The sequence below is a fragment of the Paroedura picta genome, chromosome 6, assembly GCF_049243985.1.
Source record: "Paroedura picta isolate Pp20150507F chromosome 6, Ppicta_v3.0, whole genome shotgun sequence".
NCBI classification, from domain to species: Eukaryota; Metazoa; Chordata; class Lepidosauria; order Squamata; family Gekkonidae; genus Paroedura; species Paroedura picta.
The window spans coordinates 74,891,174-74,914,792 of record NC_135374.1 but is presented as its reverse complement, the minus strand read 5'-3'; the positions used below and the strand labels follow the sequence as shown (position 1 = coordinate 74,914,792).

Here is a 23,619-nt window from a genome sequence, read left to right as displayed (position 1 = left end):
TTTGTTGTCAAGCCACATGTAATCTGTAAGCATGACGGGTTTATTGCTATGCTGAAGTACGGATGCCCTAATGAAGATCCCACATATCCCACAGGAGCTTATGATATGCCTGACATACCCCTGACAGAAGCAGTACTCCAAGGTATGCCTTCAACTCCATGTCAAGAGCTTCCCACACTTTCACATTGTCAGGCTTCCTTTCATTCCATTGTCTGGATATACTTTCTGCCTCTGCTTATTTCACAGATGGGGTAAAGAATGTTTTCTGTAAGCTGCAAGTCAAATCCCTGCAACATTGTATCTTTCTAGGCATCTCTTTTTGGCCATGAACTTCCAATGTCCCTGTCTGTTCTACAGTGAGCCAGAGGCTATACTTTGGTCCAGCCCGTTCCATGCCTGCCTCTGATTGCATCAGTATTGCTACCTTCTGCTGGTTGACCTTGAAAAGATCAGCTGCCACTCCCACCTCTAGGTGTTCTGCCTCTTGGATGACAACAGTTACAAGACCTGCTCCTTCCAGCTGTCCCAAGCAGCCCTTCTAAAGGTTGCTTTTCATCTGTGGATGGACTTGAAATAGACAGCCCCAGCAACTCTGTCATTCAGACTGTTCATCAGCAATGCCAATCACTGTCTCCTTACTCACTGTTGCCAGTTTGCAGGAGGAAGCAATGATTAAATAAATGCTCATTGCTGGTTCTGCTGAAGTGAACAGCCCTGCTGCACTGGCTTGTAGGGTGGAAGAAGCCACTTATTTAGGCAGTGACTCACTTGCTTGAATCCTTTGCAGCCATTCTACAAACAAACTGCTGCACCTGACTTGTCCTCTACAGTCCAGTGTGCACAGCAACTTTGTTTATGGAGGGCTACATTAAGAAGTTAAACAGATGTGATCAAGGGGTAGCCATACCCCACTTTAATTGGCTACCAGCAAGTTCCACTGCTTCAGTCATCACACACTTCTTTGGGCTACAAAGAAGCAACTGGTGATGTTGTTGTTGCTAGGTGCGAAGTCGTGTCCGACCCATCGCGACCCCATGGACAATGATCCTCCAGGCCTTCTTGTCCTCTACCATTCCTCGGAGTCCATTTAAGTTTGCACCGACTGCTTCAGTGACTCCATCCAGTCACCTCATTCTCTGTCGTCCTCTTCTTCTTTTGCCCTCAAATGCTCCCAGCATTAGGCTCTTCTCCAGGGAGTCCTTCCTTCTCATGAGGTGGCCAAAGTATTTGAGCTTCATCTTCAGGATCTGGCCTTCTAAGAAGCAGTCAGGGCTGATCTCCTCTAGGACTGACCAGTTTGTTCGCCATGCAGTCCAAGGGACTCGCAAGAATCTTCTCCAGCACCAGAGTTCAAAAGCCTCAATTCTTTGACACTCAGCCTTCCTTATGGTCCAACTTTTGCAGCCATACATAGCAACTGGGAATACCATAGTCTTGACTAAACACACTTTTGTTGGCAGGGTGATGTCTCTGCTTTTTAGGATGCTGTTTAGATTTCCGATAGCTTTCCTCCCCAGGAGCGTCTTTTAATTTCTTTGCTGCAGTCCCCATCTGCAGTGATCTTGGAGCCCAGGAAAATAAAATCTGTCACTATCTCCATTTCTTCCCCATCTATTTGCCAGGAATTGAGAGGGCCGGATGCCATGATCTTCGTTTTCTTGATGTTGAGTTTCAAGCCAACTTTTGCACTCTCCTCCTTCACCCACATCAATAGGCTCTTTAGTTTCTCTTCACTTTCTGCCATTAGAGTGGTATCATCTGCATATCTGAGGTTGTTGATATTTCTCCCTGCAATCTTGATCCCAATTTGTGATTCCTTTAATCCCGCCTTTCTCATGATGTGCTCTGCATACAAGTTAAATAGGCAAAGCGACAGTATACAGCCTTGCCGAACTCCTTTCTCAATTTTGAACCAATCAGTGATTCCATGCAAGGTTCTCACTGTTGCTTCTTGATCTGCATATAAGTTTCTCAAGAGACAAATTAGATGCTCTGGTATGCCCATCTCTTTAAGAACTTGCCACAATTTGTTGTGCTCCACACAATCAAAGGCTTTAGCATAGTCAATGAAGCAGAAGTAGATGTTCTTCTGGAACTCCCTAGCTTTCTCCATGATCCAGCATATGTTGGCAATTTGATCTCTAGTTCCTCTGCCTCTTCGAAATCCTGCCTGTACTTCTGGAAGTTCTCGGTCCACATATTGCTTGAGCCTAGCTTGTAGGATTTTGAGCATAACTTTGCTAGCATGAGAAATTAGTGCAATGGTGTGGTAGTTTGAACATTCTTTGGCATTGCCTTTCTTTGGGATTGGAATGTAAACTGACCTTTTTCAATCCTGTGGCCATTGTTGAGTTTTCCAAATTTGCTGGCATATTGAGTGTAGCGCTTTTACTGCATCATCATTTAAGATTTTGAATAGTTCAACTGGAATGCTGTCACCACCACTAGCTTTATTGTTGCTCAGATTTCCTAAGGCCCATTTGACTTCACATTCCAGGATGTCTGGCTCCAGGTCAGTAACTACCCCATTGTAGTTATCAGGGATGTTAAGCTCGCTCTTGTATAGTTCTTCTGTATAATTTTGCCACCTTTTTAAAATCTCTTCTGCTTCTGTGAGGTCCCTACCATTTTGGTCCCTTGTCATACCCATCTTTGCATGAAACGTTCTCTTCATATCTCCAATTTTCTTGAAAAGATCTCTGGTCCTCCCCATTCTATTGTCCATAGTTCTTCAGGCACTCTGTCTATCAGATCTAATTCCTTAAATCTATTTGTCACCTCTACTGTATATTCGTCAGGGAGATGATTTAGTTCATACCTGAGTGGCCTAGTGCTTTTCCCTACTTTCTTCAATTTAAGCCTAAATTTTGCAACAAGAAGCTGATGAGCTGAACCACAATCAGCTCCTGGTCTTGTTTTTACTGACTGTATATAACTTCTCCATCTTTGGCTACAGATCACATAGTCAATCTAATTTCTGTGTTGACCGTCTGGTTATGTCCATGTGTAGAGTCGTCTCTTGGGTTGTTGGAAAAGAGTGTTTGCTATGACCATTGTATTCTCTTGACAAAATTCTACCAGTCTGTGCCCTGCTTCATTTTGTACTCCAAGGCCAAACTTGCCTGTTATCCTGGTTATCTTTTGGCTTCCTACTTTAGCATTCCAATCCCCCATGATGATAAGCACATCATTTTTTGGCGCTGCTTCTACAAGTTGTTGTAGGGCTTCATAGAACTGGTCAACTTCATCCTCTTCAGCAACAGTGGTTGGGGCATAGACCTGGATTACTGTGATGTTGAATGGTTTGCCTTGGATTCGAACTGAGATCATTCTGTCATTTTGGGGATTGTATCCCAGGACTGCTTTTCCCACTCTCTTATTGATTACGAAGGCTACTCCATTTCTTCTGTGAGATTCTTGTCCACAGTAGTATACCTGATGGTCATCTGAATTAAATTCACCCATTCCTGTCCATTTTAGTTCACTGATTCCTAAAATGTCAGTGTTCAGTCTTGTCATCTCTTGTTTAACTACGTCCAGCTTGCCTTGATTCATGGATCTGACGTTCCAGGTTCCTATGGAATAAAAATCTTTACAGCATTGGACTGTCTTTTTGTCACCAGTTACTTCCACAACTGAGCGTTCTTCCGGCTTTGGCCCAGTCGCTTCATTCATTCTGGCGCTACTCGTACTAGGCGTCTGCTCATCCCCAGTAGCATATTGGACACCTTCTGACCTGAGGAGCTCAGCTTCCGGCGTCATATAGTTTTGCCTTTTGGAACTGTCCATAGAGTTTTCATGGCAAAGATACTGGAGTGGTTTGCCATTTCCTTCTCCAGTGGATCACCTTTTGTCAGAGCTCTCTGCTATGATCTGTCCGTTTTGGGTGGCCCTGCATGGCATAGCTCATAGGTTCACTGAGCTACGCAAGCCCCCTTGCCATGACAAGGCAGTGATCCTTGAAGGGGGCAACTGGTGATGGACAGGCAGTCTTCAGGGAGCCAAATGTGTGCTCAAAGTTTCCGATTGCTCATCTCTGAAAAAGCAGCCCTAACTTGTGCCAAAAGGCTGAAGACTTTTTCATATACTCACATTGTCAACACTCACCTTAGTAACATTCAAACCCAGCTACAGTAGCACACTCTGTGCGGGGAGGCTGCCCTTGAAAATGGTTCAGAAGCTGCAAGTAACACAAAATTAATCAGCAAGAGTCTTGCTGAGACATGCTGCTGTGATCTTATTAAGCTAGTGTAATGTTATTTGAACTGATGATTTCCAGTTTCCTTCCAGGCTCAAGCTGCTGCTTCTGGCCCTTAAAGCCTTAGAACTGCCCCAAATACTAACAGAACATCTCCAGCCAAGTTTTCTGATCCAGAATGTGAGATCTGCACAAAGATTTTTATAAGAAACCAGCTTGTCTATGGTTTTGCTGCCTGAGCTCCAAAAGAGTATATTTTATACTTCTGACGCCTAGAACCCGGAAGAGCTGCAAACAACAGTATCCCTAGGATCATCCCAGTAAGTCTAAATGCTTGCCTGTTCCAGAAGGCCTTTCACTAAGGATTTTTAATGGATACTTGTATTTTATGGTGGAATTGTTAGGAAAGTGACTTTGCTCCTGTTAATTTTGGAACTGTTTTAATTATTCTTTTGATTTTCTATTGTTTTTTTTTATTATCATACAGTAGCTTCAAAGCCCATTCTTAAGAACAGGCCTTAAAAGGGTCCCCTCCCCTGGCCCCGGGGCCAGGCAGCTTAAGGTGGCATTGGGTGGCAGCTTGCAGCTGGATCAAGTGAGGCGGGCAGGGGCTGGGCAGCTCCTTAGCAGTCCTTAACGAGCAATCAGCAGGCCCAGCCTAGCAGGCCAAGAGGCCCTCATTAGGAGGACCTCCACCACAATCCTTTGCCTAGGGCCTCTCCCCTTACCTGCTGCTGGCTCCAGGCACTGAGACCAGGGACAGAGGGTGGGATCTGCAGGGGTAGGGCCAATCAGGGCAAAGCTGGCTACACCCTGATTGGCCCTATGCTAACTTGGACAGCCGGACACATCCTATCCCCTAGGCTGTTTCATAAATATATAGAGGGACAACAATGGATAAGGATTGTAAACCAACATTGGGACCTGTTTTAGTTAAAAGGCAGCTAGTACAATTACTAAATAAGACCAGCATATAACTTAGGGAGTGACTCACACACTATTGATCTATAAAAGGTAAAGGTATCCCCTGTGCAAGCACCGGGTCATGTCTGATCCTTGGGGTGACGCCCTCTAGCGTTTTCATGGCAGACTCAATACGAGGTGGTTTGCCAGTGCCTTCCCCAGTCATTACCGTTTAGCCCCCAGCAAGCTGGGTACTCATTTTACCGACCTCGGAAGGATGGAAGGCTGAGTCAACCTTGAGCCGGCTGCTGGGATTGAACTCCCAGCCTCATGGGCAGAGCTTCAGACTGCATGTCTGCTGCCTTACCACTCTGAGCCACAAGAGGCTCAATGAAGTAAAAAAAGCAGAAATGTGCCCATTTTGTTTTTTCAGATACAATAAGGTATTTATTCATTTATTATATTTATATACCGCCCTCCCCAGAGGCTCACTTCTTCAACAAGGTGCTCTATTCCTGCTGTTATTCCCATTGTGATTGAGAACGACTTCTTCTGGTGAAGAGAAACCTTCCTTTGTGGAAGCAAAACTTAGAGGAAGGAATAATAGGATCCAGCCCTTAATGGAATTTTGTATAATTTTATATACAGTATACAGGAGTTATCTGCAGGTATGACTGCCAAAAACAGTTAAATACATACTCCTTTCAAATACAATTAAAACAACATTAATAATTCTACGAAAGGCTAATACTCTTGGGTATTATCATCCATGAACTAAACTTTCTGAACTGAACTTCCATCAGAATAAGTCAAATTCAATGTCTATATTAGGTAATTAGCTACAGGCACTCCTTCCACAGCAAGATTCAATGGTGCTTTTATTAAAGCATGATTTCACCTCAATCCTACATAGCCTTTGAAGACAGGCCTTGTGGCAGAATGACTGCATAAGACTGAACTTTTCTTCAGAGTTTGTCATTTAAATTTTTGCCACTCTTAAACACTCGCCTTTATAATCCATTAAACTTGCTATACCCTGGAGCAGCCAAGCTCATTTTAGATCCAGTTCTCACACAGAAACTAATAGGATTTTGTCTTGTAAAAAACAGGCAGATAACATAAACCATAGTTTTGTTCATTAATTTCTGACATAAGGTTTCATGGCCCCTTCCAGTGGATACATGAAGTAGTCATCAAACAGGCACATCAATATAAGCAAGGCTAAAAGATTAAGCAATGCAAGAGGCAGCAGTAGCTGGGTTAGTGATATGCAAAGCATAACTGAATCCAGAATCCAGTAAATGAATCCAACATTTAGTTAGCAGCCACTAGCTACTAAAACACACTTAGATTAATAATGTTAGCTAATACCGTGTTTCCCCGAAAATAAGACACTGTCTTATATTTTTCCTCAAGAAGACACACTATGGCTTATTTTCAGAGGGTGTCTTATTGGTATTTAGAAAAGTCAATGCCATCAACAAAGGTGTTTGTGTGGAGTGAGAAAGACCCACAGACTGTTGCTGGTCAGTGCTGAGTAGCAGCAGTTTTACTGGTGTTTGTGAGGGGTGAGAGTGACTGGGGCAGCCAGTGCAGTTGAGGGGTGGAGTGCTGATGCTGGTGGCGTGCCAGCCGGCGCCTGCCTGCAGGCTCAGAGCTCTGTGCCCGTGGGCGGGTGCTGGCTGGCGCGCTGGTGCTAGCTCTGCCCCTCCCACCAGGCAAGCAATCCCCAAAAGGGCATGGGAAGGGAAGCGGGTGCACGGTGGGGGTGGAAATGTGCCGGGTGTGCTTGGGGCTGGCGCCTGGGAGGATGCCTGGCTGCCGAGCATCAGCTGGCATGTTACTGCTGGTCGTCCCTGGTTACAAAAACGCCCTCCTCATTGCCTCTCCTCTTCTGCTCCAGCTGCTGGGAGCAAGCTGGGATTGCTGCCACTACCCCAAGGAGGAGGTGGTGTGCGCTGGAATCTGCCGTGCAGGAGGGAGGGCGGCTCTTCCCTTTGTCGCCTCTTGGCTGGAAAACACCCCCAAAGTCAGGGTGGATTCCCAGCCTGGTGCCTTGCCCCCCTCCCCAACCCTACCACTGACTGTTGCTGGTTCATGCTGGGGGAGAGAGACTCACTGTGCTTAGTAAAACGGCAGCCACAGCTTTACTTCTATGGTGTATATTGTGCAAACCCTTTAAAATCCTGCTATGGTTTATTTTATGGGTATGTCTTATTTTCGGGGTATGGCTTATATTGCGCAAATGCTTAGCAATCCTGCTACAGCTTATTTTATGGGTATGTCTTATTTTTGGGGAAACATGGTATCTATAGGTAAAGGTATCCCCAGTGCAAGCACCAAGTCATGTCTGATCCTTGGGGTGACGCCCTCTAGCGTTTTCATGGCAGACTCAATACGGGGTGGTTTGCCAGTGCCTTCCCCAGTCATTACCGTTCCCCCCCCCAGCAAGCTGGGTATTCATTTTACCGACCTCGGAAGGATGGAAGGCTGAGTCAGCCTTGAGCCGGCTGCTGGGATTGAACTCCCAGCCTCATGTACAGACAGCTTCAGACAGCATTTCTGCCGCTTGCCACTCTGTGCCACAAGAGGCTAGGGAGTTACAATTACTTTTTAGGTTTAGAAGCTATTTCCTGGATGTTTGAAGAGCAAAATTCCACAGCGTCAAATTAGCCAATGAATGGTCAGTTGATATCAATTTGGGGAATGAACTAGATTATTTGATGTGATATCCAGATTACTTGGCAATGCAACAGCATGTTAAATATTAAATATCTGCAGTTTTAGAGATTGCTTCAGACCCCAGGAATATGGTAAGAAGCACAAAAGTTCTCCTCCATCTATTGAGACTTCACATTGCATACCAGTGGTTGCCTACGCTAACATGCACCATTAAATGGGAAGGAACCATACAAATATCCTTAAAAGAGAACCACCCAAACAAGTTACATTATCCATTACTTAGAAAAACCATGATGCCATGTGCTCATCTCAAACCACACCACTTCAAACAGTTATTGAGCTACCACAGGCTGAGTCTCAACCATCCCTAAATTGCAGGTGTTGAAAAGGTTTTAAGACAGAAGAATTAACTGAGAAGATTTTAAAACACTTAGCTAAAAATTATATCATTGTTACTATTATCATTACTATTATCATTATTTGTTTTTATTCAATATGTAAGAGTGAATTTAATGTACAGTTATTTCATGTTCCATGTAAACTGCCCTGAGCTTCAGGAGAGGACAGTATATACATTTAATCAATCAATCAAATAAATGAAAATATGGTAGACATACTAATCCTAATATGTGAGCAACAAATTCTAGCATTATCAGCTAGAAATACCTTATTGCCTTGGAGGCAGCAAGAGGTCATCATGTTTCTCTGTGCAGTTACTAGCTGTACCCATCACAGATAAGACAAAGTTCACAATTCTGTGTAGAGTCTATATAATTACATATATCCAGACACAAGGAAGGTCTACACAGCCACCCAAATATTATAATGGCATCAGCACAGGATTGCAGGTGTTGAGGCTGCAAACAGAGTAGGTAGCATGACAAGGCTTCATTCTTCTCACTTCCTGGAAAGTTGGCATATTGGGGCAAAGAGTTATCTACTTACAAAATATTCAACTCCTGATTACATCCTGCTCTGACACAGTGACATATAGATGGAAAGGTTAAAATAAAAATGCCATGGCCAGGACCGAAATAATGACGGTGCTGAATAAAGAACTTTAGACATGTTTTGTCCTCAAACAGAAATATTTCCATGCCAATAGAAAGGAGTTGAGGAACCTGAAGGGATTTTGAAGAGAGATTTCTTCAGTGAGGGGAGGAAAATCTATTTTAGAGTGAGGGTAATGCTTCCCAAGCAGGCACAGCTTTCACTGTGAATTATCCTCAGTAGCAGTACCACAAGTCAAAATCTGATGGTATTACTAGGAACTATTTCTAGAAAGTTAAAAATACTAGAAAGTTTATATGCCAGCTCTTCACAAACTTGCTTGAGACTGCACATAAAGTTAAAAGGGGGGGGCGAATCCTAAAATAATTAAAGTTAACAAACCACTAAGCTCAGCAACAACAGCACAAAACCCAGAGTGCAAAACTTTTAGCAGCCTAAATGACCTGCCTAACAGTCCTTAGGTTAGAAACAGATTCTAAAAACTATTTAAAAGAGTAATTAAAATAGTACCAAAGCAGCAATTTAGGCTAAGAAACCCACCTAACATGCTAATCAGGGAACATTTTGGAAACATTTAATTTCCTCACAAGCTCCTTTTCAGAGTTAAACATTTGGCTAGAGCCTCAAACAATAAGTTTGGGGTACCATGTATTTCATATCTATGCAGTTCTTTGAATGCTATATTTACAAATAAAGCATTGTCAGGTATAGTGGTGATGAGGTACGACTGTTACATATAGAGACGAAATCTCTATTTCTCAGTGAACAGATCTAACTTACAAAAATATGAATTTGGCTCTTTATAAATATTGATGACAACAGACAATTTTACTGGACACATAGTTACACCTACTTTTTATTTATGTGATAGGAGATTGGAAGTCAGTATTCTGAAAAACAGCTCCATGTCTCAGCAAATCTAGCAGCTATACCAACACATGGTGAATCCTATGACATTGCATCTGTAGCATTTGAAAACATAAAGAGATGGGTTAAAAACCAGCCTGTACTCTCTACCATGTTTCACCACTCAGAACAGTTCACATGAGCAACTCAATCTTGTTTTTCTTATTTTTCAGTTCTGTTAAGCTGACCTTGTTTGCACTGAACAATAACTACAAAAGGCACAACAGGGTCTCCTTGTCTGGTCAACAATAATTTCTGTGTATTTTCAAAATACTTATCTACCCATTGGACTAATATTTGCTTCCAGGGACCCACAGATTATTACTCCTACCTAGGCTAAATAGGAAGGATTCCTTGAATCTTTCTCTCCTTTTCTTCCTAATGGGAGGGAGGAAGCTTCAAAGGTTTTAAAAAAAACCCACAATACCTTCAAACAGCAATTAAGAAACATCAAAAATCATCAGGAAATGTCCTAGCAGCAAATTCTTTTCATCTTGATCATTGTAACAGAAAATAAAAAGCAGAAGTTGCAGAAAACAACCCCAAAACAGCCTGCTATATCAGAGCATAAGCTATTGTTTGTTAGCACTCAGAAGCCATTTCTTTTAGACTAACCCTACAGTTGCCTTTCTCTGCTGTGATATGTAGAACTATCTGTACTTCCACACCATTGAGGATTGCCATGTAAGTGTGGGGTACAGGAAAGCATCACATTACGCAGAAATACCTGGTAACCTGCTGCTCTGCATGTTGCGGCAGTGATGACCAGACAGAAGACGTGTGAAATAAAACTCACTTGGAGATGAAAAATCCTGGAAGTCAAGCTGGAGATCAAAAAACCTGGAAGTCAAGCTGAAAATGTTTAAAAGCAGCGGTTTTTAATGAGGACAATTAGGTTTTTGGTCTTCTATTAGCAGTGGCTGGTTTCCTCATTTTCCAACTCAGCCATGTTAGAACATTTAAATGGATTTGGACCCCAAACTAAATTATAAATCAGGTAGCTCCCTGGTTTCCTGAGGGTCTGTAAAACAATGGAAAAAAACAAGGGATATGGCTAGATAACAGTGGAGGAAGACTTGGGACAAAATGAGTAAGATGTGGCAAAGTCCATTTTAAAGCATATTGCACAGCAGTGATGATGGCAAAGAAACAACATTTTCTACCAGCATTGTATTGGCACAATGTAGGTCAGAAGAGCTGTTCCAAGTGGTCAGAGAACTGAGATCTGGTCTGCAGGAGGAGGAGGAGGAGGAGGAGGACTGTTTCATGGTCCACTGTGACAATTTTGCTTGGAACTGGGGATGTTCTTCGACCCAGGCATACTGTTGTATAAGCAAGTAGCAGCTATGTATAGAAGTGAATTTTAGCAGCTTCAGGTGGTTAGCCATGCTCTATGCGGGGCTGCTCTTGAAAAGTATTCAGAAGTATTCAGTTGGTATTGAATGATCCTCAATTGTGTGGGAAAAGTGGATGATTTTTTGACATGGTAAATTCATATAACCTAAATTCATATAACCTGTTAACAGAAGGGGCAAATACTTATCTCTCAAGTCATCAGACCCAACAAAATATGTTCTAAGGACTCAAATTGACCAGATTCACATTTACAAACTGAAAATTGGCCTTCCAGTATGGATGAGGGAAATAATTTAACAGAGAGAATATAAATGCTCTCCTATAATGAAGGATTGTAGGTCTTTTAAGTAGCTCAGGACAGCATAAGAGAAGAGAACCCGAAAGAATGTAGGTGAGCATACATGCCAAGCCCTCAATAAAGTACCAGTTCTATCCAAATTCAGTATGAAGGGCTTTATTTGTTTTATGTTGTCTGCATCTTTGTCAAAAAATTATAACCATTTGATTCTGTTCTTAAAAATCACCTATCACAGACTCATATGAGGATCTTTTACAGTAATATTCAAAATCTGAATACTGTGCACTGAAGATTTCCTCCTTTAATTAAAATGCCAAAATCCAGTGGATTCTGGGTCAGTTCAGCTCTAAGAACAATATACCTGAAAAACAGCTTGGTACACAGCAAATCTTGTAGATCAGCGGTTCTCAACCTTTTAGGAGCCGCGACCCCATCTTTTTTTGTGGCATGCACGTGCATGTGGACTGGCGGTGTGTGCGTGCGTGGGTGCATGTGCAGGTGCACAACAATCAAGGTGGCGTGGAGGCAGCCAGTGCCATGGCTCTGCTGCCTCTGCCAGCCTCCTCTGCCCCCTGCCACCACTTGCCGCTACCTGCCCCCAGCAATGGGGTGACCCCATGGAAGGGGCCAAGCAACCCCAAATGGGGTCACGACACACAGGTTCAGAACCACTGTTGTAGATAAACTAACATCTATCAAGACCCCAGTTCCATACAATAATTGGCATTCTCCTACAATGGCTTTGTGCAAAAAATCAGGCTCTGGATAGGCTCTGTCTTGCATGGCTCTGTCCACTGTTTGAGGTACATGTTACTTATAAGATGCCCACTCCAGAAGTTTTGGTATTTTCTCCCTATGAATCCATTTCATAGGAATTAAATATTAGACAATGCTCCCTCCTTTCCTAAACGAGTAACAGCTAGGACTGGAAAATATTGATTAAAACTAGCAGTAGAGCCCGCTGTCAAAAAAATACAGCGGGCCCTAGGGGAGGGTTTGCTTTCCCTCACCCTCATGTAGCAAAATGTTCCCCAGGCCCCAGGGCTTGGGGAGCATTTTAAAGGCGAGGGGAGGGCTTTAAGACGCTGGGCAAGCCCCGGGGAAGGCGCTCCGCGGCTCCAGGAGCCACGGAGCGCCTTCCCCGGGGCTTGGCCAGCATCTTTAAGGCAGCGGCGGGGCTTTAAGACGCTGGGCAAGCCCCGCGGAAGGCGCTCCACGCCTTCCCCGGGGCTTGCCCAGCGTTTTTAAGGCGGCTGGTGGGCTTTAAGACGCTGGGCAAGCCCCGAGGAAGGCGCTCCACGCCTTCCCCGGGGCTTGGCCAGCGTCTTTAAGGCGGCTGGTGGGCTTTAAGACGCTGGGCAAGCCCCGAGGAAGGCGCTCCGCGGCTCCAGGAGCCGCGGAGCGCCTTCCGCGGGGCTTGCCCAGCGTTTCTAAGGCGGCTGGTGGGCTTTAAGACACTGGGCAAGCCCCGGGGAAGGCGCTCCGCGGCTCCAGGAGCCGCGGAGCGCCTTCCCCGGGGCTTGCCCAGCGTTTTTAAGGCGGCTGGTGGCTTTAAGACGCTGGGCAAGCCCCGAGGAAGGCGCTCCGCGCCTTCCGCGGGGCTTGCCCAGCGTTTTTAAGGCGGCCGGTGGCTTTAAGACGCTGGGCAAGCCCCGAGGAAGGCGCTCCGCGCCTTCCGCGGGGCTTGCCCAGCGTTTTTAAGGCGGCCGGTGGCTTTAAGACGCTGGGCAAGCCCCGAGGAAGGCGCTCCGTGCCTTCCGCGGGGCTTGCCCAGCGTTTTTAAGGCGGCCGGTGGCTTTAAGACGCTGGGCAAGCCCCGAGGAAGGCGCTCCGCGCCTTCCGCGGGACTTGCCCAGCGTTTTTAAGGCGGCCGGTGGCTTTAAGACGCTGGGCAAGCCCCGAGGAAGGCGCTCCGCGCCTTCCGCGGGGCTTGCCCAGCGTTTTTAAGGCGGCCGGTGGGCTTTAAGACGCTGGGCAAGCCCCGAGGAAGGCGCTCCGCGCCTTCCGCGGGGCTTGCCCAGCGTTTTTAAGGCGGCCGGTGGGCTTTAAGACGCTGGGCAAGCCCCGAGGAAGGCGCTCCGCGCCTTCCCCGGGGCTTGCCCAGCGTTTTTAAGGCGGCCGGTGGGCTTTAAGACGCTGGGCAAGCCCCGAGGAAGGCGCTCCGCGCCTTCCCCGGGGCTTGCCCAGCGTTTTTAAGGCGGCCGGTGGGCTTTAAGACGCTGGGCAAGCCCCGGGGAAGGCGCTCCGCGGCTCCAGGAGCCGCGGAGCGCATTCCCCGGGGCTTGCCCAGCGTCTTTAAGGCGAGCCGTTTTCGGGGCAGGGGCCAGGGAGCCTACCTTCGCTCTCGGCGGCCAGCAAAGTAATGGCCGCCGGAGCGAAGGGAAGCTCTGGTGGGGGGGGGGGCGGGTTGGGAGGCGCTTTGCGCCTCCCAATTGGTTTGTGGCCGGGCAAGCAGCCAATCAGCAGCCGCGCTGCGCGCGACTGCTGATTGGCAGCTTGGGGGTGGACTGACCAGCAGAGGGCCCAATCGGGAGGCGCTTCGCGCCTCCCGATTGGGCCCTCTGCTGGTCAGTCAAGGGGAAGGGGCCTATCGGCACCCTTCCTCATCCCGGACAGGGCCTGCCCTCGGGGCCCTTACTGTTTTATTTCTTCCGCTCCGCCAGGAGCGGTTAAAGATGCCTTAGAATATTAGATCCCTGAACCATTATGGTTTTTAAGATAGCAATTAAACTAAAATATTTTACAAACTCACTCTTGCGGGTGTATTTCTGCAAATGAACTACAAGTAAAAAACAGGAAAAACAAAACATGGAAAATCATGTTCAAAGTGTATTTGCAAGTAAAAATGAACTCCACACACATGAAAATGGATGCTGTTTTTAATGGAAGTTGAATACATTTAACTCAAACAATTTTCTTCATGAACTCAAAGATTTTAATTGTCATATCAAGACCAAAGGAGTCAATATAATTACCATACTCTTTTTCTAATAAATGAATAAATCAAGATCTAAACATAAATTTGACTAAAGGATTGCGACCTCCTCAAAAGGGTAAACTCTGAAAGGAGTCTAACTCTCTGTTGAATACATCTTTATAACAAGATTTCACGCAGTAGATTTGCGTTCTAGTAATGAGAGTCGCAAACATGCAACAGCTTCCCATTTTGCACTAGAAAGAGAATACATCTTGCATAAAATCAAAGCACCCCTTTTTACAGAAAATAAAGGGAAACCATGCACCTTATTGGTTGTCAGAGTTCAGAAAGTTCTACAAGGTTGCATCTGTTGCAAAAGAAACAAGCAACAACCACCTTTATCTTCAAAAGCTTCACACATATAAAAATTAACCTAAAGGATATTACATGGGATCTAAAATGTATGCTCTCCCTTAATACTGACATTAATACTGAATAAAAGCTGTCTGCTAAATTTCTGGAGAAGAAGAGCTGGCTTTTATATTCCGCTTTTCACTACACAAAGGAGTTTCAAAGTGGCTTGCAATCAACTTTCCCCACAAAAGATACCCTGTGAGGAAGGTAAGGCTGAGAGAGCTCTGACAGAACTGGCCAAGGTCACCCAGCTGGCTGCATGTGGAGGAGTGTGGAATCAAACCCAGCTCTCCAGATTAGAAGCTGCACTCTTAACCACTACACCAAGCTGATGAAGGGATGACAATAGAATAATCATAGGGGAGGTGCATCAAGCTGCACTTGATCTGAAAAAACACCCCAAAATGCCTCATTCATATCATTCAGGTATTAGCTCAGCAAAATACAGGTTAGATAATCTTTCTGGCTACCAATATAGCTGATCCTGAAACAAATTGATTTGTTTTGGTTTTTGGGGGGATATATTCAGCAATACCAATTAGCATTAGTTGATAGTTAAAAGAATTTAAAGGGCTGCAGAGTTTGCCTCTAACTCTTTCCCACCATTTTCTCTGGTTTCCAAGCAACAAGAGGGAACAGGGAAGAGGCATCTCTGCATTCCAAAGCCAAAAAACCATTAGGGGGAGCTGTACTACTTTAGGACCAGTCATTGCAATGCTTTTGCAAATGGCATTGCACTATAGATTTGCAAGGTTGTTTGTTTCAAATGTGGTCCATATTTTTTTACCTACCCATACAAGGTTTCCCAGGGAACAGGAGCGAGGGGGAAAGGAGAAATGGCAAATAAGATTGTAGGTTACGAAGAAGGTAAAGGTATCCCCTGTGCAAGCACTGGGTCATGTCTGACCCTTGGGGTGACACCCTCTAGTGTTTTCATGGCAGACTCAATACGGGGTGGTTTGCCAGTGCCTTCCCCAGTCATTACTGTTTACCCCCCCCCCCCAGCAAGCTGGGTACTCATTTTACCAACCTCGGAAGGATGGAAGGCTGAGTCAACCTTGAGCCGGCTGCTGGGATTGAACTCCCAGCCTCATGGGCAGACAGCTTCAGAAAGCATTTCTGCTGCCTTAACACCCTGCACCACAAGAGGCTCTTATCCATAGAATCATAGAATTATAGAATTTGAAGGGACCTCCAGGGTCATCTAGTCCAACCCCCTGCAGAATGCAGGAACTCACAACTACTTGCCCACACACAGTGAACTCAATTTTATACCCAAATGATCCCCCACACACCAAAATCTTCAGAATCCAGCCTGGCCTGGAGGAAATTAACATACCATCCCACAGTGGTGATAAGCAATTCCCTGGGTATGCAAGGAAGGCCACAAGAGACAAACACTGGCACATCCCTTCCTGCCCACCCACACACAATTTGCCTAAGTTCATAAAATCAGCGTTTCTGTCAGATGGCTATCTAGCCTCTACTTAAAAACTTCCAAATAACTCACCACCTCCTGAGGAAGCCTGTTCCACCATGGAACCACTGTCAGGAACTTCTTCCAGATGTTTAGCCAAAATTTATTTTGAATTAATTTCAACCCATTGCCTCTGGTCTGACCCTCTGGGGCCACAGAAAACAACTCTGCTCCATCTTCGATACGAAAGTCTTTCAAGTATTTGAAGATGATTATCATATCACCTCTTAGTCGTCTTCTCTCCAGGCTAAACAGACCAAGCTCCCTCAACCTTTCCTCATATGACTTGGTCTCTAAACCCCTCAACATCTTTGTAGTCTTCTGGACATGCTCCAGTTTGTCTTTCTTCAGTTGTGGTACCCAAAACAGTACTCCAAGTGAGGTCTTACCAGAGCGGAGTAAAGCAGTAACATGACCTCACATAATCTGGACAGTATACTTTTTTTAACACAGCCCAAAATCCTGTTTTCCTATTTAGATACCGAGGCACACTGCTGACTAATGTTCAGTGTCTGTAAATTTATTATGTACCCCTCTATAAATGAAGAACTTTATATTTATCTTGATTGAAATTCAATTTATTCATTTTAGTCCAGTTTTCTAGCCTATCAAGATCATCTTGTATTGTGATTCTGTCTTCTGGTGTATTTGCTATACCTCCCAGTTTAGTGTCAATTGCAAATTTTATTAAATGCCCACCCTATTCCTTCAAATCATTTATATTTATGTTGAACAACACAGGGCCCAGGACAGATCCCCAAGGCACTTCATTCGTCACTCCTCTCCAAGAAGATGACGAACCATTTACAAATACTCTTTGGGTGTGATCTGTCAACCAGTTCTCAATCCACCTAACAGTAATAGGATCTATACCGCATTTTACCAACTTGTCAGTAAGAATATCAAGTGGAACCTTATTGAAAGCCTTACTGAAATCAACATAAACTATGTCTGCAACATTCCCATGTTTTAGCAAGGTAGTAACTTCCTCAAAAAAAAAAAGGAAAAAAAAGAGAGAAGGTTAGTCTGACATGACGAGAAAGCCATGCTGACTCTTAGTAATTACAGCCATCTGCTCTAGCTGATCGAGGACTGACTTTTTGATTATTTGTTCTAAAATTTTGCCAGCTACAGCCGTCAAGCTGACAGATCAGTAGTTACCTAGATCCTCCTTTTACCCCTTCTTGAAGATGGCGACAACATTTGCCCATCTCCACTCTTCTGGCCATCTGTTCTCCAAGAATTGTCAAAAATAATGGACAGTGGCCTAGAAATGACATCTGCAAGTTCTTTTAGTACCCTTGGATGAAATTCATCTGGCCCAGAGTATTTGGTTTCATTTAAAGAAATTGTTTATGGGCTACCCCTACATTGATCCTAGGCCACAACTTCCATCCCTTATCATGTGAAATGATTCTTATTTATCATATTTATTTATTTATTTATTTATCATACTTATATACGATTCCCCTCACAAGAGATGACTGAGGAGAAGTAGGAGTTTAGCAGTTTAGCCCTCTTCATCACCTGTTACAATGTTACTTTCTGATCCAGCAATGGTCCTATCATATCTCTATTCTTTTTCTTACTTTGAATATAACTAAAGAACCCTTTTTTTGTTTTTAGCATTTCTTGCTAGCTTAAGCTCATACGGAACTTTAGCTTTTCTAAAACTCTCCCTTCATGCAGTGGTTGTTTATATTCCATCTTGGTTATAATGTCCCCCCCCTCCATTTCCTAAATTAGTCCTTTTTATTACTCAGGTGTTTGAAAGCTGTTTATGGAGTCACCCTGGTTTATTAGGTTCCTCCCAATTTTCTTTCTCAAGGGAATTGTCTGCGATTGTGCCTTCAGTATTTCCTTCTTGGACTTCCGTCTCCTTAAGTTTTTCTGACCATGGGGTTCTACACAGTTTTAAGTTTGCTAAAAACATTTCTCCTGAAGTCCAGCCTGTATTTGTGACTACGCACAAGTTTTCTCTTCTCCAAGATCCTAAGGTCCAAATCACATGATTACTACTACGAAGTGTCCCCACAACTTTTACCTTGTCAATCAGTTCTTCCCTATTGGTAGGTATCAAGTCTAAAATAGCATACTCCCTGGTTGCCCCTTCCACTTTCTGGGAAATTAAGTTGTCAGCAAGACAAGTCAAGAATTTATTGGACTTTTCATTTTTAGAAGAGCTGGTCTTCCAACAGATTACTGGATAATTGAAATCTCCCATGACTACTAGGTCCTGTCTCTCTGAGTACTTTGTAATCTGGTCTAGGAGCATCTCATCCAAGTCCTCTGCCTGGCCTGGAGGTCTATAATAGACCCTCACCATAATACCAGTACTATTTCCTACTGCTTTTATTTTTACCCAAAGGCTCTCAGCTGATCTTTCATGCTCAGACACATGTATTTCCTTATAAGTATATAAATTCTTAACTTAAGTGCTACTCCTCCCTCTTTGATTTGACTGTCCCTTTTAAATAAATTGATTCTTTTTCAAATTATTCTGTGCATGGGCAAAGAGCATAAAACCACAGACCTAGCTGTGCTGGACTCTATTCTGGAGAGAAGTTTGGAGTGTGTATAGTGCTGGCTTTGGATTCTGGCTGCCAATGCTCTGAGCCTGAACTCCTGCACTGGGTTCTTCTGAGCACGCTGTACATTATTATTATTATTATTTTGATTTATTTCCCGCCACTCCCAATTGGCTCGTGGCAGGTTACAGTGTCTTAAAACCCAATTAAAACTCCCATTAAAAGACTTAAAAATATCACAGCATGGTGGCACAATAATAAAATCCCCTTCCTATCCCCCTTCCTAAAAGAAGGGGGGGTGAAGGAGAAGGAGGTCAACGGTGTTCAAGAAGAAGCCCGGGGGAGAGCAGTCGATGTACCACAGCAGCCCCAGCCTCAACCATAGACCTGGCGGAAGAGCTCGGTCTTGCAGGCCCTGCGGAACATTGAAAGGTCCCGCAGGGCCCACAGCTCTCCCAGGAGCTCATTCCACCAGGTGGGGGCCAGGACCAAAAAGGCCCTGGTCCTGGTTCGAGGCTAGGTGTACTTCCCTGAGACATTGTCCTGTCTCTGCTGAGGTTACAAAAATGCCCCCCACTTCAGTTTCTACTACAGAGATTATCTGGTTTGACATTAGTTGAGTTTGTACTGCCACAGATGCACTAGTTCTGCTGGTCTGCAGAGACTGGTCTGCAGAGACTGCCTTGCTAACACAAATCAAGATAGATACTCCTGTGAAATTAATGTAACTCATTTTATCCACACTGAATATAGGAAACTGAATATAACAAATATAAGGACTTTGATTCTGTTTTGCTGTTTTCTATTGCCATTGCTTCGTTCTAGTTTTCCTCCATTGTAAACATGAAGCCCCATGAAACTGGACCACCTGATCCAATCTTTTTGAGACTTGGTTTTTTTCTGAGCAGACAACTGCAGCTATACTGCAAATTTGATAACTCAATCTTAAAAAAAACCCAGCCTCTCAGATAGATTTCTCATTTTGTCCCCAAAATACATAATAGAGCCTAAAGAAATGGGAATTCCCAAATAATCCTGAATCTCAATACCATTACGGTATTGGGATTCAGGAATATTGAAAAATACTGATATTTCTTCTGGTCTAATACACCTGAACCCAGGGGAGAAAATGCACACTCATAATAATCACTTTTTTATGAGACAAAGATTAGAGAATGAGGGGGGGGGGAGTCCAAAAGCTTAATTTCCCCCTTAAAGTTCCTTTGTTCTTAAACATAAGGATATTTGAAAATGGCCATTTTTAGGGCCCAGATTCTTTCCATAATAAAATGAAAAAAAAACATGTTTTCATTCTACTCTTCAGACCATTTTTGCAGTTGCTCAGTGTGGGTGCAGAGGAACTTGAAAAGGAAAAAAAGCAAAATAAATAATTTGCAGAATTCTCAGGATCTAACTACATAGGACAGTGGCATAATCTATGTTTTAGGACATAGACTGGGTAAAACAAAATGGGTTGTTGATTTAAAGTGGAAAAGCTATGGACTAGAAAGCTGTGCTGAAATGATACAGAAATCCAACATTCTTGGTTTGTGTGTGCACGTGTGTTAAGTACCATCAAAATCGCTTCTGCTTTATGGCGACCCTGAGAATTAAAGACCTTCAAAATGTCCTATTGTTAACAGTCTTGCTCAGGGTTTGCAAATTGAGGGTCAAGGCTTCCTTTACAGCGTCAATCTCATGTTGAGTATTCCTCTTTTTCTTCCTAATGCATTACAAAACTGAAGAATTTGCTATGAAAAAGAAAAATGGAGATCTGTTTTGTTCAGTTTTCAGAGCTGGTCAGTGTCATAAATAGACATTTCATTAATGAAGGTCTGTATTTGAAATATCAGCTGCCTGTGCCTCTTTCCTGTACAACATTCTCCTTCAAATGCAATGACCCAGCAATTCCAAACAAATGGTAAGATAACCCCGTATTCCAGTTCACTTGATTTATTTGGATTCTTGTCTTCAAAGTAGATGGATGTTATTGAGCACCTTTGACTTGGAAATTTTAATGCTTAAGGAGGTTTACTACATTTTTACCTCCTTCTGGCAGGTCATATTGCAGCTATTAACACTAATAATCCATCCAAAGTAGAATCATTATGTGTCTGCCTGAATCTTCCACAGAATTAGTGTGTAGTCTGTGAATGGGTTATCCCTATATACTCACTCTGAATTATTTACTGTGTTCTCCTTGTTCACTATTGAATTTTCCATAGAACATATGAAATGGAATTTTCACTATCAAGTGAAACAAGATTTATATCCTGAAAAATGGATCATCCAATTGAAAAAAAATGTGTCACATCCAAAACTTCATTTTAAGTCTTTAAGGGAGTGGGGGACAGGCCCCTCAGAAATCTGTACTTTGTACTTCTGGGAAGAGTGCAGGTTGTGCACTCCTCTGACACTTCCTTTATAGCTTCCCAAGAAATGCTGTATCTAATTACATAGTTCAAGTAACTAACGTTAGTTCTGAAAGCTAAACTTTTCAACCCAAGTTTCTTTACAAATTTGTCACATCCTATAGGCAGTTTTCTTTCTTCATATACACATATATAGTTTTCTATAAATGACACAACCTAGATCTCCATGGCTCCTCCTTATAGAGATGCTGAACTAGTTCCTTCACCAATAATTTGGTCAATGTATAGTGCTTAATTGCTGCCCAACGTAAAGTACATAGTTCTGAGTCATTAGAAGCTTGAGCAGCAGGACAGTCAAGTACACACTGATGAGAGCTGTGGCTGTTTGAATGCATCCAGAGAGCAGCGTAATGTGGCCTTGAAACTTCATGCAGAATATGCAACCAGGTGGCATTCACAGCCTGCTAACTATAGGAGTACTTACCATTCTAAACCACTAGGGTGCTACCTTGCTAACACAAATCAAAATAGGTATTCCTGTGAAATTAATTTAGCTCATTTTATCCACACTGAATATAGGAAACTGAATATAAGGAACCATTTTTTTTGGAAGTTTTCTATTTCTCATTGACTTATATAGGACTGAAAGGCCTGAGTTTTAGAGTGGTCCTCTAGACTCTGAAGTACACTAGTTTGAGAAGAAGCAGGAAAGTTCTTAGTTTTCTGAATTTCTCTTTTGAAGCCAGCCTATGGCAGATTCCAACACTGCTGCAAACTGGATTGTGTCCTCAATCCCTGCTTTAATTAACATCAGTGCCCCAAGTATCTGGCAACATGTTCAAGCGATTGTGTAATTGCCTCCTCCACCTGGATCCAGGACGACGCAAGACCAACCCAACAGGTTTTAAGACAGAAACAAACATGTAAAGGCACTATTCTAAAAAGCAGATTTTTTATTAATTCAAATCTTCACCTTCCCCATTACATAATTAACCCCATAACTTCAGTCCCTTATTATTTTAAACTTTCCCATCAATGAATGTCAAACAATCCCTAGTTTTGTATCCACAAGGGACAACAAGCCATTAGAACATTCTAAGCTCTCCCCTGGTGCTGAAATGGACAGAAAAAGCTTTACAGCATCATACTATACTGCCTTGTCTTCTGTGTCTCTGACAGAGCAAGTCAGCAAACCAGATTAGAGATGACTGGAGAAGGAAGCCCTGTCATCCAGCCACTCATTTTCAACCTGCAAGGTCCCCCTCCTCCCTTTTTTGGCTCTGCCATTGACCTTGTCCAAGCCAAAGAACCAAGCTCGTTCATACGTCTTCTATGCCCCCCCCCCAGGTGAGGCCTCGCACCAGGATCCTTACAAAAGACACCTCGGCCCGGATTTCGCTTCCCGCCTCCTCCCGCAGCCACCCCGGGCTGCTTCTGGCACCTCCCCAGCTTTCCCTGTGTTGCGATTCCAAGGAGCCCGCCTGCCAGCTGCCGCGGCACACACCCACCCCGGCCAAGCCATCCCTCGGCCCTACAGCGCCCGTCCCCAGAGGCCATCTGCAGCAGCCCAGCGCTCCACTCTGGAGGGACCCCGGCACCCGCCCAGCCCAGCCCAGCCCCACCGCCTTTTCCTCCGGGCCCCGGCCAGAGGGGCGGCGGCGCTCCGAAAGCAGGTGCTTGCCCCAGGCCACACCCACGCAGGCGGGAGGACGAGCGCCCAGCCTCAAGCCCTACCTGAAGGCCGGGAGTACAAGGGAGACGTCCGCGCTGGACTCGGCTCCGCCATTTTCGCCCACCAGCGCGCCGGTTTCGCCTTATCGCGCTCCCTTGGCGCCGACTGCCGCGCTCTGGCGCCGGAGCCGACGATGCTGGGGCTGCTGCTATTGCCGCCGCACAGGCGCAGTTCCCGCTCCGGCACGGCACCTGACGCGGCGCGGGCAACCGGAGAGGCGGGAAACGGGCAGGAGGCGTAAGAAGGTTACGGGCGGGAGGAGAGGAGAGGAGCGCCCGCGCCGCCTCCCAGGTGTGTTCCTGCTTCCCTCCTCCCCACACCGCTTGATTGCATTTTTGCGAACGTGTGGCAACCCGCTCGCGTTCCTTCCTCTCGCCGCAGGCAGGCAGGCCGGCCAAGGCAGCGCCAGTTCCACGGGCTCTCCGAGGACGCGCCAACTCCCTCCTCCAGCGCCCCAAGGCAGCCGCGCGCCCACTTGGGGAAGAAAGGCTCAGCGGCTCCCGCAGGCTCCTTGGCCGAGCGGCTGAAGCCCGGAGCACCACAGCGCCTAGGCTTTAAGCGCCTCGCCTCCCCCGCCTGCTTAACGGGAAACTTCAACCAAAACGCCGTGCCGGGGGGGGGGGGGGGGGATGGCTATAGGCGCTTGCCCACGTGGGCAGGGGCTCTGTGATTTCCATCTTTTTAGGAGAGTGCAGGAGGCTTTTCTAGACCGGTTTCCAATCGGCCCAAGAAATAGTCTCCCTTGGGACCTTGTACCAATCTAATATAGCATAAAAGTACATACGTTGATTCCCAGCAATAAGAACAAAATTATTGAATTATAAC

General features: G+C 44.8%; 1 protein-coding gene across 13 annotated transcripts in view; it reads right to left on the bottom strand.

Moving 5' to 3' along the window:
• The window catches only part of MAP7D2 (MAP7 domain containing 2), an 88,595-nt gene extending 65,522 nt beyond the window's left edge, over nt 1-23,073 (bottom strand). For 2 of the 13 annotated variants that reach the window (XM_077343085.1, XM_077343086.1), the window contains exon 1: nt 22,797-23,073. In XM_077343085.1, the coding sequence (XP_077199200.1) occupies nt 22,797-22,848 (52 nt within the window). In that variant the 5' untranslated portion in view covers nt 22,849-23,073. Of the gene's footprint in view, nt 1-9,647; nt 9,757-10,427; nt 10,447-22,796 lie in introns of those variants that run through there. The other 11 variants (XM_077343080.1, XM_077343078.1, XM_077343076.1 and 8 more) reach the window with 10 other exon arrangements.
• Between the last annotated feature and the right edge of the window lie 546 nt (nt 23,074-23,619).